The sequence below is a fragment of the Leucopleurus acutus genome, assembly GCF_964270905.1.
Source record: "Leucopleurus acutus genome assembly, chromosome: 17".
NCBI lineage: Eukaryota > Metazoa > Chordata > Mammalia > Artiodactyla > Delphinidae > Leucopleurus > Leucopleurus acutus.
The window spans coordinates 73,998,438-74,019,667 of record NC_139159.1 but is presented as its reverse complement, the minus strand read 5'-3'; the positions used below and the strand labels follow the sequence as shown (position 1 = coordinate 74,019,667).

Genomic DNA, 21,230 nt, shown 5'->3' with positions numbered 1-21,230 from the left:
GACAAATATCGTATGATGTCACTTATATGTGGAATCTAAAAAAAGGGTACAAGTGAACTTATCTACAAAATAGAAATAGAGTCACAGATGTAGAAAACAAACTTATGGTTACCGGGAGTAAGGTGGGAGGGAGGGACAAATTGGGAGATTGGGATCGACATATACACACTACTATATATGAAATAGATAACTAATATGGACCTACTGTGTAGCACAGGGAACTCTACTCAATACTCTGTAATGGCCTATATGGGAAAAGAATCTAAAAAAGAGTGGATATATGTATAACTGATTCACTTTGCCATACACCTGGAACTAATACAACATAGTAAGTCAACTATACTCCAATAAAAATTAAAAAGAAAATAGTACAAATTGGGATGTATTCAGTCAGAATTCATACTGCCTTACCTCGCATAGTAAGTAAAGCTCTGAGCTTTGAAGCCAAGCTGTCCCAAGTTTGAATCCAGAGTCTGCCTCCACCAAGTAGCCGTGTGACCAAATGGTGCATCATTTTTGTGGGCCTCGGTTTTCTTATCTGTAAAATGCACACAATCACAGTTCCTTGCAGGGTTGTGTTGAGGATTGAATGCGTTAATGAATGTGTTATACGTAGCATGAGTCTGGTACCTAGAAAGTGATCAGTAGGGGGCACTATTATTATTATTGTTGCTATTGTTATTTGTGCTGTAGGAGTTCAGAAATGGACAGGTTGTTGGGCTGGGAAAGTTGGAGAAAGCTTTTTTAAAAAAAATTTTTTTTTATTGGAATATAGTTGATTTACAATGTTATGTTAGTTTCAGGTGTACAACATAGTGAATCAGTTATACATATACATATATCCACTCTTTTTAAGATTCTTTTCCCATATAACCATTACAGAGTATTGAGTAGAGTTCCCTGTGCTATACAGTAGGTCATTATTAGTTATCTATTTTATATATAGTAGTGTGTATATATCAATCCCAATTTATCCCTCCCCCGCCCTTACCCCTTGGAAACCGTAAGTTTGTTTTTTACATCTGTGACTCTATTTCTATTTTGTAGGTAAGTTTATTTGTACCCTTTTTTAAGATTTTGCTTATAAACGATATAGTATGGTATTTGTCTTCCTCTGTCTGACTTACTTCACTCAGCATGACAGTCTCTAGGTCCATTCATGTTGCTGCAAATTGCATTATTTCATTTTTTCTTTTTTATGGCTGAGTAATATTCCATTGTATATGTACCACATCTTCTTTATCCATTCCTCTGTTGATGGACATTTAGGTTGCTTCCATGTCCTGGCTATGGTAAATAGTGCTGCAATGAACATTGGGTGCATGTGTCTTTTTGAATTATGGTTTTCTCCGGATATATGCCCAGGAGTGGGATTGCTAGGTCAGATTGTAGCTTTCTTTTTAGTTGTTTAAGGGACCTCCATACTGTTCTCCATAGTGGTTGTACCAATTTACATTCCCACCAACAGTGTAAGAGGGTTCCCTTTTCTGGAGAAAGCTTCTTGAAAGAGAAGGCACTTCGAGTGGGGCTAGACAAGCTAAGCTTCTAGTAGACAAGAGGAAGGTTTGCCGAAATATGTATTCAGGCTTTTTTCTTTAGGTCTCTGGTTTTCTAACTACAGCTTCTACAGAACAGGAAAGAATCACATCAGTAAATAGGAAAAGTATTTGCTGTGATGTTATGGGAACAAAGAAAACTGTCCAAGCTGTAGCCAGCTGCTGGTGACTCAAAAGTTCATAACATCCTCTATAAAAGGATACGAATCCCAGCATCCGTGAAGTCACTTCTGTTGAATAAAACTCAACACCTATTTGGTGACTGGCAATAAAGAAGGGCTGATGTACTAAATGATTTATGTCCCTATTCTTGCATGCCACACAGGAATTGCTTTCTGGAATGACATACCGTAAGTCACAGAATAGAATTTCAATGGAAAAAGCAGAAACATGGGTGGATAAAAATTGCGATGTTTGATGATGATGAGTTCTGGTTCACTCTAGCAGGTACTTGCTTTAAATCTTCCATCACTGGTGGCAGGGGGAAATGAGAGGTTATAGAGAAGAGCAAGGGGGTTGGTAGCGCACGTTCACTCCTCTGATGTGTATTTATTGAACGTCTAGTTATAGATGATGTGTGTTCCCTGCCCGTATCTTTGAGCCCACCCTGGAAGGCACCGTAGGTGGTGCCTGTTCCCAGGGAGGGCTTCCTGCATCTCTGTCTGAGGCCATACCCTGGCTGTGCGTGGCCAGTGAGGCATGGGAGTGGGTGCATAAATGCCCCAGCTTCCTTACCCCAGGGTGGCAATTCGAAGGTGTGTTCCCATCTCTCAGAGGGTCCCCACTGGGGTTGTGCCCCAGGTGCCTAAGTGGTAACCTGCATGACCTCATGACAAGTTCCCTAACCTCTGAGTTTCAGATTCTTGTAGGACGGTTGTGTGGATTAAACAAGACGATAGTGTTACTGCCACCATTACTAGTTACTGTTTGCTCAGTGCTTGAACTACATTATCTAACTAATTCTTAGTGACTGTATGAGGTAGGTACTTTATCCCAATTTTAGAGGTGATGAAACTGAAGTATGAAAGGATAAATAACTCACCAAAGAGCCATAATCTGAGTTCTAACCCAGATGCATTTGTTCTAAGGAGACAACTTTTAATTATAAGCCAAACTGTTAGAGTACAAGGTCTAGCAAGGAAGCTGCTATTATTATTATTAGCAAGTGCCCAGCATACAGTTGGTGCTCCTTTTATTTGTGCAGTTAAAAAAATAATGAATGTCAATAAAAAAAGCAAAGAAAGAAAGAAAGAAAAAAAAAAAACCAAAAAGTGAGCACCAGGCCTTGAATGGAGGCAGAATTCTAGATCAATAAATATTTGTGATTAAATGAAAAAAACAAAACAAAACAAATGGGAATTCCCTGGCGGTCCAGTGGTTAGGACTCGGCGCTTTCACTGCCGGGGCCTCAGGTTCAATTCCTGGTCAGGGAACTAAGATCCCATAAGCTGTGAGGTGCCGCCAAAGAAAAAAAGGAATGAATGAATGAATGTTAGTTCCTCGAGATTATAAACGTTCTTTGTTGTTGGCTCTGTCTTCCCTGCATATGATAAATCCAAGACAAATATTCCTTGAATTAATGATTGAATGAATGAATGCAAAGTGGAATTTTTTCTTTTAAGTTACTGGTAGTTCCCTGGTTCTAAGAAAATCATGTTAATTGAAATGCATTATTTATTTAACTCTTACAAGAACCGGTTCCAGAAAGGAAATAGATTTAAAATCCTAACAGTATTTATCTGTAGGGAATGGGATACTAAAATATTTTATTTTCATACCTTACTGTTTTTCGTGATGGACCTGGATTACTTTCATAACTGGAAAGCAAGAATCTCTGTTTGAAAAACAAAAATCAGTTTCAAAGCATAAATGGTTTCAAAGCAGTGTGGGTACAGCACTGACATGTACGTGGATGCTGTCCTAATTCGCGTGAGTTCAGAGTTGAGGAAGCAGGGTGTGAACTGACTTTGGTGTCACACCTCACACAGCAGTTTCACACACCGTGTCTCTGGGGGTTCACGCCAGTCTAGTGCCGTAGGTCAGGCTAGGATAGTGATCTCATTTCACAAACAAGGGACCCAACAGCCGAAGAGCCTCACCGACCAGGATACCCTATCCCTGCAGCCCCTTGTGAAGACCCATTAAAGGAAGTGGGACAAGGGTGGAGGTGGATTGGGGTACCAGGGACTCATGTGATAGCTGTCTCTGAGCATCTTTGAGTTATTTTAAGGAGAGGAAGCCTGTCTGCCTGAGTCAGACAACCTGGGTTGGAATCCCAGTTCTGCCACACACTGTCCTCCTGGACACACTATTTCGTATCTCTGAGCATCGATGTTCTCATCTGTAAAGCGGGCCCAGTGTCTTCTTGTGAGGGTCAAATTGGCACCAAGTAGGTGTGTTTTCTGCAAGAGGTGGCTTTGCTGATTGTCATCACATCTGCTCTGTCTGTGTGCAAGGCTTTCATTTTTCCCAACTGTGTTGATACTCATTGGTGTCCGTAAATTAGCATTCCCGTGTGTATGCGTCAGGTTTTGCCAAGTAACAAAAACCTCAGAATTGCGGCGGCCTGCTTGATGGCAGGTGTTTATTTTCATGCTCATGGGTCGTGGGTCAGTTGTGGTTTGGCTGATCTAGGTTGGGCTTGGCTGGCTCAGGCTGAACTACAGGTCTGGTTCAGATCTGCTCCACGTGTCTTTATTGCGGGGTGCAGGCTGAAAGGCAGCAGCTGAAAGGGGCTAGGGAGACATCCTCCTCTCATGACACATCACAGGAGGGCAAGGGATAGACTTGGGACCAGCATAGGGTCATTTCCATCTGAATTCCACTGTGAAGAAGTCAGTGGTCCAGTCCAGAATCCAATGCTGCGTGGAAAGAACTACCACCCGCTATAGTAGGAAGGACTACAAAGACACATGACCAAGGGCAGGGATGTATAATTCAAATTCAGGTTGAGAGTGAAGAATAGGAGCAGTGATCCAGTCTATATACACTGTCTTAGCTGTGTGCTTGGGTGAAGCAAGGAGAGCAAAGGAAAGGCAAGGTGAGGCGTGGGCTGGGAGACGCATCGCTTATTTATGCCAGTAACGGGGTCTTGTTTTTCATGTACGTAGAGTGTGTAAAGTTGTCATCAGGAGGTGAATGTTACGGGGAAGTCACGGTCTGTGATTCTGGAGGAGAGCATATGTTTTTGCTTATGCTGCTACCACCCTGTCTTGATGATTCCAGCTTTGTAGTAGGTTTTGAAATTGGGAAATGTGTGTCCTCCACATTATTTTGGCTGTCTGAGTTCACTGCATTTCCATATCAATTTTAGAATAAGACTGTCAATTCCCCATCTAACTGAAATGTGTGATTCAAAGTTCGGGCAGATTCAGTCAATCACCTTTGGCATCTAAGGCTGACGAAGGTGGTTTGATCATTTATCCAGCAAATGTTGATTAATATTGTGCTGGACACCACTGTGTGGTTGGCGCTGGGGATATGAGAAAATCCAAACACAGTCTTTCTATCATATGGCTTATTATCCAATCAAATCAACATATTTTATCAGTCTTCACATGAATGAATGAACAGTTAAAAACAGATAAGTTCTATAGTCTAATCTAGAGGAGTAGGAAGAGTTTCCCGAGGAAGTAAGATTTAAAGAAGTATAGGAGTTAGCTAGCCAAAGTGAGAGAGGAAGCCTTACAGGCAGAGGGAACAGCATGGGCAAAGGACCTGGGGCAGAAGGACCGTGGAAAGTTGCAGGATCTGAAAGAAGGTCATGTGGTTGCAACAGTGAGCTGGGGTGGACAAGATGAGGTCAGAGAGGAGGGGGGCAAGAGTCAGACTGTGTTCAATCATTTTTACCTGGAAGCACTGAGAAACCATTAAAGGATGTTAAGCTAGAGGTGGAGGGATGACACAGATTTGAGTTTTAAAAGTTTTATTCTGCATATTAACCAGTCGTATTTGGGTCTGGATTTTTTAAAACAAAAAACTTAAAAAGCATTTTTAACATTTATGAGGCTATTAGAAATTTGAACGTTGGGTATTTGGTGATATCAAAGAATGATCATCTTTTTAGGTGTGGTAATGGTGTTGCTGTTATATTTTTGTAAAAGACCTTATATAGCGATACATGCTGCACTATTTTTTTTTTTATAAATTTATGTATTTTATTTTTGGCTGCGTTGGGTCTTTGTTACTGTGCGCGGGCTTTCTTGAGTTGCGGCGAGTGGGGGCTACTCTTTGTTGCGGTGCACGGGCTTCTCACTGCTGTGCCTTCTCTTGTCGCGGAGCACGGGCTCTAGGTGCGCGGGCTTCAGTAGTTGTGGCTTGCGGACTCTAGAGCACAGGCTCAGTAGTTGTGGCTCGTGGACTCTAGAGCGCAGCCTCAGTAGTTGTGGCCCACGGACTTAGTTGCTCCGTGGCATGTGGGATCTTCCCGGACCAGGGCACAAACCTATGTCCCCTGCATTGGCAGGTGGATTCTTAACCACTGCGCCACCAGGGAAGCCTCTGTGCTGTGCTATTAATGACTGAAATAAGACGTCTGGAATATGCTTCTAAAAACTAACATGGGGAGGGGGAGGGATTAGGGAGTGGATGGGGTAGGACTGATTATGAGTTGATGGTGATTGGGGCTGGGCGGTGGGAATCTCTGTGTTTGTGTCCGTACAGAAGTCTGTTTGTTTTATGTAATAAAACATAAAAAAAGAAAAAGATTGTTCTGGCTTCAGTGTAGGGGAGCAGATTTCAGAGGGAGAAATGGTGATGAGGGGAGACCAATTAGGTGATAGTTGTAGTATCCCAGGTGAGAATGATGGAGGCTTGATCCAGGGCTGTGTCAGTGGAGATGGAGAGAGAGAGACAGGTTGAGAGATATTTAGGTTCGAGACACGTGACTTAGGGATGGGGAGATGGTGTGTCAAGTGTGTCCCTAGGTTTCTGGCCGCAGATGGAGGTACCACTCTGAACTTGGGGAAGGACCCAGCAGGTCCCTTGGCTTCTCTTGTTTTCACACCCCCACTTCTGTTTCCCCTCCATCCAAAAATATTGAAGCTGTTCCCTTATGTAAAACCTTTAATCCCAGACTTCCTGTGCTCTGTGCACTCAGCAATTAATTAAGCTTTGGTATGCATGAATTAATTAAAATCCTCTCTCTGGTTCAGAGGGGCTGTCCTGAAATATGTAGATTCATATATATCTACCTTCTTCCTGGGGCTGATTCCCTTGGCTGGGGGAACTCCTCTGCTTCCCCATGGGCACACAGCTATGGCTGTCTGTCTGTCCTACCTGTCAGCACAATTTAATTTCATGTTTAGGAGCTCAGGTTTAGAGATGTTAATGACTTGTAAATTGCTCTCCAACATAGAGCTAGAAATAGAAAGGCAAGAAGGATTCCTGAGCACTTGCACAGATTTACTGATGGAGATGTCAGCCCCAAAGTGGATTGCTGAAATAGTGGTTTCCCCACTGTTTTCCTTCCCATTCCTGGACAACCACTGCGGTGTAAGAACATTCCTAACAGGGGTGCTGGCTTCCACATGAAATCACATGTTGGTCTGAGACAATGTCTTCTGCCCAGTCCTGCTGGATGACTCTTGTCACCTTTTTTCCTACCTCCCCATCCAGGTAATTTTCTGATGTGACGGCTGAGACATGAGATCTTCAGCCTCCAGGCTCTCCAGTTTTTCATCAAGAGATTCACTATGGAATCGGTGAGTGGTCTTAGCCCATCCTGTCCAGAGAGCCCAGCCTGGGAAATGTGGAGGGATTCTTTTGGGGAGGTTGAAATGCAAAAGTTGATCAGACTCAAGCACTAGAATCTGACAGAGACACCATGGGTGTGGATATTAGTGGTGAACAGATCTTTGGCATTTGTAGAGCTGCAGACTTTTTGAAGTGTTTCCTGTCACATTACCTATCATCTGTGTGCAGAGGGAAAGGTGGTGGGGTGGTGGTATGAGAATGAAGTAAGGAATGATAACAAAAACAACACTGCCAACAAGAATAGATGCTATTTTAGCTGAGTGACTCTAAAGACATTACTTCATTCATTCCGCCCAACAATCCTACCAGGAAGGATTCATTTTACAGATAGAGAACTTGCCCAACTGGATTTGAAACCAATTTTTCCTGATTCCAGGTCTGCTGCCTTTTTCCTCTTGCAGTGTTGCTTCTTGGTAGAGGTGTGATTTGTCCCATTTTGCAGCTGGGAATACTGGGGCCTGGCATAGGTGCACATGTCTAAGGCATCTGACCTCAGTGGGTGGAGATTTGTGTTAGTGGATGATAAAAAACTGGACTGGACAGGAAGCGCCATGAAAACTAGGCAGAGAAAACTCCAAGAGTCCAAGGATCTTAAAGTTGCCAGGGTGACTTGACACAGGGTCCACCTGCTATGACTGGTTTTTCCCAGAAGTCAGCTTAGTGGTGGAAAGATTGTGGGTGCTGGAGGGGTGGTTGAATTCTTGCTCTGCCAGCAACTTTCTGTGTGACCTCAGGCAAGTCATTAACCTTCTCTGTTCTGTTTTCTTATCTATGGAATTGGAGTAATAATAGTTATGTTTCGGGTTTTCGTGCAGGTTAGAAAAAAAAGGTGTACAATAAAGTGTCTTGCATAAAGTAGGGACATAAAACATTATAATTCTTCCAGTTTTTAAAATGAAAGTAATTTTTAGGATAATTAGATAAGGAAGAGTGTCCTGAATGGGTAGGAGAGGTGAGAGGCTAGAGGCAGGGAGGCCAACCTGAGAGGCTTTGATGTGACCCAGACATGAGTTGATAGGGGACTGTTACCATCTTCCAGGATAAATGAGACTCTGCCTGCTTATCTTCATAGTTTGATGATTACAGGGTTACCCAAGTCATGTTTTATTTTGTTTTGTTTTATAAATCAAGAATCCAACACGAAAGTGACATTAGTTTTGCAGTTGTCTTTTTAGGTGATATTGTTACTAAACCAAACTTGGGTCTGCTCGCCTGACAGGCATCAAGGTCAATCTATTGACACCAGGTTGTAGTGAAGGAAAGTACAGCGTTTATTACAGGGTGCCAAGCAAGAAGAATGGACAGCTCATGCTCAAGAGATCTGAATTCTCCAGTGGTTTCCAGGGAAGGGTTTTTAAAGACAGTGTGAGGGAGAGGGTCACAGGGTGAGTGATCAGCTAGTGCACAATTCTCTGATTGGTTGTGGTGAGGTAACGGTGATGTTTCAGGAATCTCAAATCACCAACCTTTTGGTTCCCACCAGTCTGGGGTCTATGTGTTGGTGATCAGCATGCAGTTAACTTCCTCCACATGGTGGGGGTTTTAGAATCTGCAAAACAGCTGAAGGATATGACTCAAGATATTACCTATAGCCCCAAGAAGGAACTAAAGGTCCTTGATGTTGTTTTATGTCTAAGTTGTTATTATTTTGTCTTGCTTCACTGCTTTCTTTTCGTTTTGCATTTTCTCGCTTCTCTGGTTAAATTCATTCTTTGGAACTTGGGGAAGGCCTAGGGGGCTAAAGCTTTTCTAGAAACAAGAGGCGGGGAACACGGGGGTGGGGGTGTCTGTCCCTGGGAAGGTCCTTCAGGGTCCTCCTCAGTTTCAATATTAATTACAATTGCAACAGCAGTGCATTATTTAGGATTAGGTTTTGCTATGAATGATGTAGAATCTAAAAGAACATTGGCTTAAACAGAAGATAGAAGTATATTTCTCTCTTGCTTTGAACCCAAGGTGGTACAGGGCTGCTGCAACAACTGTGAGAGACCCAGACTTTTCCTCTCTTGTTTTTCTGCCATGTGGACCTCCTTTCCCCCAAGGTCACCTCATGGTCCATTCTGAGTGTTTCTGCACCAGCCATCACATCTACCAGCAGAAAGAAGGGAAGAAGAAAGGCAGGCCCCTTCTTTTAAGGGTATCTGCTTCTGGGTGTCACACTTGCTGCTTCTGCTTATGTTCTGTTGGCCAGAATTTAGTCCCCTGCCTACATTTAACTGCAAGGAAGGCTGGGAAATGTGATCTTTCTTCTGTAAGACCATGTGCTTACCAAAATTGAGGATTATTGTGATTGAAAAAGAAGAGAACAGAAAGCAACAACAAAAAAGAAGAGAACAGATATTGGAGGACACATCTTTCTTTGCCATGCAAATAGTTATTGAAAGGTTGCTATTAAGAGGGTAGGCTCAGTGGCCAGACTGCTGGTACTGTATTAGAATCCTGAATTCAGGACTCTATAGCTACATGACCTTGGGAAATCTACTAACTTCTGTGCCTCAGTTTCTTTATCTGTAAAATCCTATTTTATACATTCTCGTAAGGGTTGCTTTGAACATTAGATGAGTTAAGGTAGAGCACTTGGACCAGTACCGGGAACGTCATAAGTGCTATGTAAGTGTTAGCTATTACTATAACTACTGCCTCTACTATTAGTAATACTACTTCTATTACCGCTATTACTGCTTCTATTGTTACCATTACTGCTGCTTCTACTATTACAGCGACTGCTTCGACTGTCGCTTTCATGCTTCTCCTTCTCCTGTTACTTCTGCTGCTGCTGGTGCTGTCACTACTACTACTTCTATTACTAACACTATTACTATCTATGACTGTTGTTGCCAGGTACCGCATATACATGTATAAAATTTTATACTCATAGCAAGGTAAGTATTATTTTCCCCATATGAAGATAAAGAGTCAGAGAGCACAGTAACTTGCCAGATGGCATGCAGCTGGCAGGATAGTGGTTTCCCTTTGGGTGGGTGAGGGGATAGTGACCAGAAGGGAGCATGAAGCAGCTTCTGAGGTTCTGCAGATGTTCTGGGTGCTGGTTGCATGGGTGTCAAAATTCCTTGAATGGTACATTTATGACCTAGGCAATTTTATGTGTTTATATTATATTTCAATTAAAACACATCATGGAGCGGGTAGGTGGTAGAACATGAGCGAAACTACACCTGATTCTAAAGCCCGCACTCTCTTAACTATAACGTAAGGCCCAACACCTTTATCTCTTTTCACTGATTTGTTTGTTTGTTGGCTCTTTCATAACATGTATTGGTCAATTGCTTATTACTTATGTGCCAAGAACTGGGCCAGGTTGCTTGGGATACAAAGGTACAAGCAACACACACAGCCCTATCCTCATGGGGCTTTCTGTCTAGAGGAAAAGGAAAGATAAATGTCATACAGATTGCCAGCTACTGGGCCAGGCTCAGCGTGGGATGCCCTGGGGCCACAGGAGGGACACATAAACTGATCCAGCCATGCAGGTCTGATAAAATAATGTCCATCTCACTGATGCCCGTCTCAACCAACTCCTCTGGTAGGGCGGAAGGTCCCCACATCCATGGGTAAGCTGACCGCATCAGGGCTACATCAAAACACATAAAGAAGTTCTTTGCCTTCTCTGCTAACAGGACTGAGAAGGGGTCAGCTTTTCTTTTCCTTGTTTGTCACTGTGACAGTCGTGACCTCCACCTGGGTGTCCCGTGGAGCAGACAAGCGCTGAGCTTTGGAGTTCAGTAGACAAGAGAGAAAACACACGGGAGCAGAGGCTGTCTAAATGTATCGGGACATGAGTCCAGGGACCTCTTACTTTGTTCATTTATATATGATGTATCTTCGTTCATAATAAAAATGAAGGAATGAAGGAATAAAAGCATACGCCACGACAGTGCAGTTGCCATCCCTGGAAAAGTTCAAGTCCAGAGGAATAAAGAACAAGATGTTCCCTTTTTTCACCTCAAATACCACCAGGATGGCAGGGGCAGCAGATGGCAGTGCAGTTGAATTCTGAGCCAGCAGTGGAAATCAGTTGCCCTTATTTTCAGGTGTTTTCTCCATCTGTAGAAATGAACTGACCATAACTTTAGACCCTCTTAAGCCACGCCCGGAGAAACCCCTTTGACTCCCTCTCCCTGCCTTTGCCTTTGCAAAGGTCACTGCAGACTCCCTATCCTTCTTATGCTGTGGGCTGTCAGCCCAAATTGAATTTCCCTGAGCCCAGCTGATGTCCCTTTTTGGCCGCAGGGCAGGTGTCAGAGGCTGAATGCAGCACAGGGACAGGAAATGTGTCCCCGGAGCTGAACACAGAAGCGTTGACCTCTGAACTCGGAGCTGCATTTCTGACATTGCTGGAAGGGTTGGAAAGCCTTATGATTTCTGGATGTGAAAGAAAAGGAAATGTGTTTTAGAAATACAATGTTCAAGTTCAAGTTTATGTAAAAGAAAAAGAAATGTGTTTTAGAACAATATTCAATTGTTTAGAACAACAATATTCAAGGGGGGAGGTGAATTATATTCAAAGGGCTGTGAAAGCCCTTTCAATGTAATTGAGGCTGTTTGAAACTCAACTGCTTTTTCCATGGCCTCAGTTAGATGCATAAAGGAAAGAAATTACCTACCTAGACCGAGAATTGGGAAATTATGATCCTGGTCTTGTTTCCTTCCCTCCCACCTTCCCTTCATTTTTTTCCTTCCCTCCTTCCAAATTTACTACGAAGCTGCTGTGTGCCACACCCCATGCTGAGTCCTGAGGAAATAGATGAATAGGACTCATTGCAAAGCCTTCCTGAGCTTATCATTTATTCATTTAAAAACATTTATTCATTCTACAAACATTTATTGAGTACCTAATTTGCTCTGGTCTGTTAGTAGAGATAAAAGACGTAGTTCCTTCTCATCCTGAGTTTGTACTTTATTAATTTTTTCTCTGTGAGCGTCTCCTGTGAGCCAGGGACTGCGCCAGTGGCTGGGATTCCAAGATAAGCAAAATATAGCTTCTGTCTTGATGGAACTAAAAGACCATACAACATTGTATTCATCTCCTAGGGCTGCCGTAACAGAGTACCACAAACCTGGTGGCTCAAAACAGTAGAAATGTGTTGTCTCACAATTCTGGAGGCTGGAAGTCCAAACCCAGGGTATCGGCAGGGTACTAAAGCCTGTAGGGGAAAATCCTTCCTTGCCTCTTCCTAGCTTCTGGGGTTTGCTGGCAATCTTTGATGTTTGTTGCCTAGCAGCTGCGTTGCTTCGACCTCTGCCTGCGTTGTCCCATGTCCTTCTCCCTCTGTGTCTCTCTTCCTCTCTCTTACAAGGGCACCAGTCTTGTTGGAATAAGGGCCCACCCTACTCCAGTATGATCTCATCTTTAATTTACATCTTAATTACATCTACAAAGATCCTGTTTCCAAATAAACTCACATTCATGGGTACACTGGACTAGGACATCAGCATTTTGGGGGGGACACAATTCAACCCATAACAAATATATATATAACCATGTAAAGCATCTACAAGGGCACTGGGTGTGGGTGGATCCTGGGTAAGGATAATTGACCTCCTTCTTCCACTTTCTGTCTGCATCTAAGGGGACTAGGCCTTTAGGGCAGGAACCCTGTGTTGCTCCGAGTGAGTGTTTCTGGATTGTTTTGCCTGGGAGGTGAGACATTGTGCACTTACAGGGAGAGTCTTGTGTGGTACAAGTTGATGGGCAGGGTTCATTCCCACTACTCTTGTTAGTTTTTGTTTCATGGGGTGGCCATTGAGTCTGGGTGAACACCTGCCTTGATCAGGAGGCCCAGACTGGTGGTTAGAGCTGTGGGTTCCTATCCTGCCTCTGCTCTTGCTGGTCCTGTGAGCCTGGGTCCACTTCTTCCCTGTTCTCTGCCTCAGGCGTCTCACTGTACCTCCCCCAGGGGTCTTGTGTGGACCAGGTGGGATCAGATCTAAAAAGCGTTCGCGAGAGCTCCTGGCCCTCGGTAAGTGTTCGGTGTGAGTTGGTGGCGGTTAGGCCAGGGCACGTAAAACGTCCCCGGGAGAGGGGCTTACCCAGCTCATTCAGCACAGTCCCCTCAATAAAGACTGTTGTTCAGTGTTTAATGCCATTCACCATCAGAACATTTTTTCCATAATCTTTCCTAAAGACAGTTTTCTGAAATATAGAAAACACCCTTAGCACAAAGACATCCACTGCAGCATTGTTTAAAATGGTAAACAGTGGCAGACAAGACAAAAAGCTGCCTTACAATGAGGAATGAGTTAACAAATTAAGGCAAAATTATTAAAAAAAAAATAGGGTAAAACAATGATGTAGTCATTAATAAGAAAATTATTGTCACTTTTTAAAGGTTATGAGAATGCTCATGATATAAACGTCATGTAAAAAAAAAGAAAGTTTTGGACTTCCCTGGTGGCGCAGTGGTTGAGAATCTGCCTGCCAATGCAGGGGACACGGGTTCGAGCCCTGGTCCGGGAAGATCCCACATGCCACGGAGCAACTAAGCCCGTGCGCCACAGCTGCTGAGCCTGCGCTCTAAAGCCCGCGAGCCACAACTACTGAGCCTGTGAGCGACAACTACTGAGACCCACGTGCCTAGAGCCCATGCTCTGCAACAAAGAGAGGTCACCACAGTGACAGGCCTGCACACTGCAATGAAGAGTAGCCCCTGCTCTCGCAACTAGAGAAAGCCCGTGAGCAGCGACAAAGACCCAATGCAGCCAAAAATAAATAAATAAATATTTTTAAAAAAGAAAGTTTTATTTTTGAGGAAGTGACTGCATTTCCCTGTGCCTCAGTTTCCTCATCTTTAAAATGGAGACAATAACAGTGCCTTCTTTAGAAATAGGATCGAGAATTAAATGAGATGATACATGGGAAGCATGTGATCAGCACCTGGCACATATGAGGTGCTCACTAAATGCTAACTGTTGTTATTATTTATCATTTGGTCTAAATTATGTACAAAATAGTCATAGAAAAATACTTAGAATAAACAACACAGATGAAACACACATTTTCCGTTTTGAATGTCTAATTCAAAGGACTTCATTCTGTGAGTCACTCAGCAAACATTGAGCCTCTCTGTCAAGCACTGCCAGCCTGCAGAGCAGGAGGTTTCAGTGTAGGAGGGGGCATCAGAATCCCATTTGAGGGCTTTTAAAAATACACAAGATGCCTGGAGATGCTGATTTAATTGATGTGTGGTGGGTTCCAGGCATCCGCAGTCTTAACAAAAAAATTCCACAAGTGACTTAGATTCTCAGGATAGATATAAGGCACAGTCACTCCCCTGAAGAAGCTTGCAAACCAGATGAGAAGATGGGAACCACAGCGTAATATAAGGAGAATAGACTAGAATAGCTCTAGACTGGGGCTCTTGACTCTGGGTCCCATGCAGAACTCTGTAATATTAAAGATCCCCTTGACTCCACCCCCAGGTGAATGGAATCAGACTCTCCAGGAGGTTCCTTTTTTTTTTTGGTTGCGCCACGGGGCGTGCAGGATGCAGGACCAGGGATCGAACCCTTGCCCCCTGCATTGGAAGGGTGGAGTCTTAACCGCTGGACCACCAGGGAAGTCCCCCTCCAGGAGGTTCTGATGATCAGCTAGAGGGAGTGTATGCAGCTCCCTCCTCCTGTCCCTGGCCCCTTCCTACCCAAGATGCAACAGCATAGACTGAGAACCACAGTTTTCCCAAAGCCATTTTCTCAAAGCCATGAGGCTGATATATTTCCTCTGGTTGATACCAGTGAATTTTTAGAAAATTATTTGTGTATGTATTTTAAAATTAAAACATTTTAAAATGTTTTAATTGTGCTAAAATATACATAAACATAAAATGTACTGTCTTAATGATTATTAAGTGTATAGTTCATTGGTATTAAGTATATTCCCATTGTGCAATCATCACCACCGTCCATCTCCAGAACTCTTTTCATCTTGTAAAACTAAAACTCTGTACCCACTAAATAACAGCCCCCCCTTTTCCTCCCTTGCTCCAGCCCCTGGCAACCACCATTCTACTTGCTGTTTCTATGAATTTGACTACTCTAGGTATCTCACATAAGTGAATCATACAGTATTTGTCATTTTGTGACTAGCTTCTTTCACTTAGCATAATATCCTCAGGATTCATCCATGTTGTAGGCTGTGTCAGAATTTCCTTCCTTTTTAAGGCTGGGTAATATTCCATTGTACGGATATATACCACATTTTGCTTATCCATTCATCCATTGATGGATACTTAGGTTGCTTCCATCTGTTGACTATTATAAACAATGCTGCTATGAACATGGGTGTACAGATATGTCAACTCCCTGCTTGGTGTCTTTTGGGTGATGAAATTCTACCCAGAGGTAGAATTGCTGGATCATAATGGTAATTCTCTATTTAATTTTTTGAGGAACCACCATACTGTTTCCCACAGCGACTGTACCATTTTACATTCCCATCAACAGTGCACAAGGGTTTCTGTTTCTTCACATCTTTGCCAACACTTGTGATTTTCTATTTTTGTAATAGAAGCCATCCTAATGGATGTGCTAGTGAAGGCTTTTAGCTGGGACACATCACTGTCAGCTTCATATTTCATTTATGTTGTGTGGGCCAATTAAGCAATTCCCAAGCATTTATTTAAGCTCTAGGCACTGAGAATAACGGACCTAAATAATACATGGATGGTTTCTGCCTTCAAGCTCTAGGAGTGGGTCAGGGGAAATAGATATATGACAAGTAATTTTGTCCAATAAGATACATCCTTAGGGAGCATATTATACGTTGAATACAGTTTAAAATGGTAGGAGATGTTGACTGAGTTTAGTGCCTCAGTGTCAACACACGAGATACATCATTTGAGCAGACCCAGAGGCCTAAGTTTGGGCTGTCCAACAGAACTTTCAGGATCGCCCAGCAGAACTTTCTGTAATGGTGGAAATGCTCTGTCTGGTGTCTGCTAACTACATGTGGCCGTTGAGCACCTGCAAGGTGCCTGGTACAACTGAGAAATTGAAGTTTTAAAGTTTATTTAATCTTAATGAATTTTCACTTAAATTGAAATTAGCCAGAAGTGGCCAGTGGCTAGTGGGTTGGGCAGTAGAGTTAATGGAGAGCGTCTGACATGGTTCTCAAACTTGAATACTCACGTATTCAAGGGATCTTGAATCGCCAGGATCACCTGGGGATCTAGTTCTAAAGCAGATTCTCTGGGGACTTCCCTGGTGGTCCAATGGGTAACACTCCATGCTCCCAATGCAGGGGGCGCAAGTTCGATTCCTGGTCAGGGAACTAGATCCCACACTTATGCTGCAACCAGGAGACTGCATGCCGCAGGGAAGATCCCGCGTGCTGCAACTAAGACCCAGAGCAGTCTAAATAAATAAAATTTTTAAAAATAAAATAAAAAAGCAGATTCTTAGGCCCTCCCCCTTGTGTTTGTGGTCCCTAAAGTGTGTAGTGGGGCAAGGAGTCTGTGTTTTAATAGCCACTGCAGGTGATTCTGATGCAGGTGCAGTTTGTGGTTTTCAAACTTTTGTATCAGAATATTTTCTTCAGATGAAAGCTTAAGAGAGCTCAGTGTAGAAAACAGACAAGAGCAGAGTTCTTTCTGGTTGAAGCAGGGCTGGGACCCAGGGCTCCTTACATATAGGGGGGCCATGCTCTATCCTCCCTGGGGGAGGTTTCTTGTAGCACGATTCATACAACCCGGATCTAGCCCGACCTCGTCATTGTATTAATCTGAAACCCTGTGAAATGCAGAGTAAGATTTGGTTTCTAATAACTGTAAGCATGCCAGAACCAATTTAAAACCAATAATTACTTCTGGAAATGCAAATTGAAGCAGAAGTACAATGTCTCAGCTTGGGCTGCTACAACAAAAGTACCGTGGACTGTGTGGTTTAAACAACAGACACTTATTTCTCACCATTCTGGAGGCTGGGGAGTTTAGGATCAGGGCGCTGGCAGATTCCATGTCCATTGAGGGCCTGCTTCTTGGTTCATTGACGGCTGTCTTCCTCATGTCCTCACATAGTGGAAGGGGCAAGGGATCTCCCTGGGTTCTCTTTTATAAGGCACTAATACCATTCATGAGGGCACCACCATCATGACCTAATCACCTCCCAAAGACCCCACCTCCCGATACCATCATATTATGCGTTAGGATTTCAACACATGAATTTTGGGGAGACACAAACGTTCAGCCCATAACACACAATTAGTACGTTAATAGCCATTTTTCCCCTTGCATTGGACGTCAGCCACCCACCTGGGCATCACATGAGGGGTTGCAGAGCAGTGATTAAGAGGACAGCCCGAGTCTGACCTGGATGTGAATGCCAGCTCCACCCACCCCTGGAACTTAGTGATACTAGGCAGGTTTCTCCATCTGTGAAATGGGTATAACAATATCTACCCCATAGATAATACATGTAAATCCCAGCACTTGGCACTTAGCGTTAATTATTATAACAACAACAACTAACATTTCCTGAGCATTTAACATGAGCCAGGCACTTCACTCTTCTAAGAATTTGTTATTTATCACCTCATTTAATCCTTACAACAGCCTGTGAGGCAGGTACTATTGTAATTTCTGTGGTAAAGGCAAGCTGAAGCTCGTGGAGGTTTGGAAGGTTGAGGCCATGATGCTGGTAAATGGCAGAAGTGGGATTCAATTGCAGGGAGTCTGGCCCCGGACCCCGGAATTTCCACTTTTCCACACTGCGTTATTATCCCTAGGTTCTAAGGAAAGCCTTTTTCTTCTTTTTTTGCGGCGTGCGGGATCGTAGTTCCCCGACCAGGGATAGAACCTGCACCCCCTGAGTTGGAAGCGTGGAGTCTTAACCACTGGACCACCAGGGAAGTCCCAGGAAAGCCTTTTAAGATGAACCCTCCCCCACCCCACTTCCAGATCTCAAAGGTTCAGAATTATTCTCCAAGTCAACTCAGCTTCGAGGAGCTGCATTTGACCCAGCTGCCCACTCCCTCCCTCCAAACACTGTTTTCTTTTGGCTCCCAGGGCGCCAAGCTGCTTGGATTTGTCCTCGTGCTTTTGCCCTCTTCCTCTGTCTCTCAGTGGTGCACCCCTCACTCCAGCCAGTCTCGGAGCGTTTTCAAAGACCGTCTGTATGCTGACGACTTCCAAATGATATCTCCAGCTGAGTCTGTCCTCTGAGTTCCAGACTTGAGTATCCCAAATGCCATACTCATGTTTCCGTTTGGAAGTCTAGCAGGCACCTTGAACTTGGGATATCCAACCTGGATTATTCTCCACATGCCTCCTGCATGAGAACTTGCTATGCCCCTGCTTAAAATGTATCTGTGGCCCCAATGCCCCCCTGCCCATTTCACTCAGAATGAAATCCAGATTCCTTACCATGGCCTGCAAAGGCCAGCATGATCTAGCCTCTGCCTGCCCTGCACCGTCCGCCCTCACCCCATGCCCTCAACAGACTTCAGCCACTGACCTCTTTCTGTTCTCACACTCAGCAAGTGCTGTCTGGTCTCAGGACTCAGACACATGTTGTTTTTCTGCCTGCAGGACCCCTCTCCCTGCACCTCCATCCCCGAAGCCCCTGCTCTTCACAGGGGTGACAACTTCTTGTCCTGTAGCCTCAGCTAGCATACTATATCCTCAGACAGATCTTTCCTCATCACCCTACTCTCTCTGACTGCACCCTGTAGGTTTTCTTCCCAGCACTTGTAACAGTCTGGAATTATTTGTTTGTTCACAAATAGAGCCCGGCACATAGTAGATGCTCAATAAATACGTATTATTGTTGAATTCAAATCAGTGGCCCCTGTTAAGCCGATCATGAGCATAAAATGCCAGTGCTAGGCCTGTAGTTTGTAGAATCCTTTCACAGGCGAGGTGGTACTCATATGTGTATACAAGTGATTGAAAATTGGATGGGACCTGGGCTTTTTTATGGACCTTGGTCTCTGTTTTCACATCTCTTCATGCTGGGCCATCCAAACTGTTAGGACTTACAAAGATAATCTTAAGGGAAACAGCAGCCTCGGATACCCAGTGCATATTAAAGTTGATTTGATTTTGGTTGAAAATGGAAACTATGAGCTAATGCATTTTACAGATTTGAGCAGAGAACAATTTTCTCTGTTTAAAAAAAAAAAATGCCTGAGATGTAGAACACTTTGTGTGGGTTATCGTAGTGCCGAAAGCTCCTGAAAGGGGTTCTCTGCAAATATTTGGGGTTTGATGCTCATAAACAACCACACAGGTTTTCCTGAGAATCGATAACCGCGGCAACAACAGCATCGCTTCCAAAGTGAGAATGTGCTCGCCAAGCTGAAGCGCAGAGCGACTGCTTTGGCTGAGCCGCGAAACCGAAGATAGAGGTTTACAGAGTGACTGCAGACAGGCCATTAACAGGACTGGCTGCAGGGAACTCGCCCGGCCCTCCCTTGCCGCTGCCTCTTCAGCAGCCAAAAGCAAGATAATTGACTGTGAGATTCCCGAGCCACAGACCAGGCTCTCCAGAAACACCTGTCCTACAACTGCCCGTCTGTCCACCCAGTAGGCACAGAGCTTATCTTCCCAGAAATGCTAGCAAAATCCCTGAATTGATTGCCACTGGTTCAGCTTGGGTCACTTGTCCCAATCACGGTGGACCACGTGATGGGATATTCAGACTGGACAGGCCTGTGTCACGTGACCATCCCCAGAGCTGGGGAGAGGTCAGCACCATGGAAACCAAAGGACTGAGAGGTGGCCGCTGGGAGGCCAAAATGCCGAGGCCGCCCCACTAAGCGAGTCACTGGAGGTAGGCGGAAGAACCAGTAGCCTAAGTTCAAACCACTCCTTTAGCGGGTCTTCTAGCGTCTTTGTTCTGCTTTGGCTCTTTTAATTTTTATTTATTTATTTAATTTATTTAATTTATTTATTTTTGGCTGCGCTGGGTCTTCATTGCTGCGCAGGGGCTTTCTCTAGTTGCGGTGAGCGGGGATTCTTAACCACTGCGCCACCGGGGAAGCCCTGCTTTGGCTCTTTTAAATGAACCTCAAGCACAGGCTCCACCCCGACTTGCTTCTGGGATGGCTCCAGGCCATATTTGTCAGTTGGTCTCCTGTTTCTGTCTCTACTCTTAGCAACTTTGTTCAGCTCATCCCACTGGATCAAAGACAGAGCTTGACTCCCAAGCCCCTGCCTTTGACTGCCAGCTTCCTCTGAAATGCGGGTCCAGGCCTCTGTCCTACCCCCAGACCCCACACCCTTTCCATGAGAGCAGCCTCCACCTGGCAGGCGGGAGTGTGATGGACTGTGAGGCAGATCCAGGCGCAGACAGTGAGGACTTCCAGGGCCGGCACCGTGACACAGCGGAGGCCCCTTCCCGCGGCTTCCTTGTCCTCGGGTAAGTGTACGGTCTCCCCAACGCCCCAGTCGGCCTGGCCCTGCTCCACTGCGTCTCTACCACGCACCTCTCCTTGTCTGCGCTCCAGCCAGACCCGAGTTCTGTTGGTTCCCCGAGGAAGTCTATCCCTGGGGCACTGGTCCCTTCTTCTCCTTTTTCCTTCTTAACTCCCGCTCATCCAAGCCTCGGCCCAAAGGGCATTTCCCCAGGGAAGCCTTCCCTGACACCTCCTTGCAACTCAGCTAGCACCTGTCTATAACCTGTGTGTTGTGTGTGTGTGTGTGTAGGTATGTGTGTGCGTGTGTGACCATCTTGCTTTTACTCATGTCAGCCTCTGTCCTTCTCACTAGATTATCATTTCCAGGAGGGTGGGGACCATCCCAGTCTTGCTCACAACTATCCATAGCTTCCAGGACAGTGCAGAGCACATAATAGGCACTCAGTAAATGTTTGTTGAGTGAATGAATGACCGGGCAATGGGGAGCTATTGAAGGATGTGATGTGAGAGGATGACTTGCCCAGGTTTTCCAGATGGAAACGGACACCACT

At 44.5% G+C, this 21,230-nt stretch overlaps 1 protein-coding gene across 1 annotated transcript in view; it reads left to right on the top strand.

The window, feature by feature from the left end:
- The window catches only part of ASAP1 (ArfGAP with SH3 domain, ankyrin repeat and PH domain 1), a 349,290-nt gene that overhangs the window by 31,069 nt on the left and 296,991 nt on the right, over window positions 1–21,230 (top strand). Inside the window, exon 2 of the mRNA XM_082858607.1 lies at window positions 7,173–7,258. Within this exon, the coding sequence (XP_082714733.1) occupies window positions 7,200–7,258 (59 nt within the window). The 5' untranslated portion in view covers window positions 7,173–7,199. The remainder of the gene's footprint in view (window positions 1–7,172; window positions 7,259–21,230) is intronic.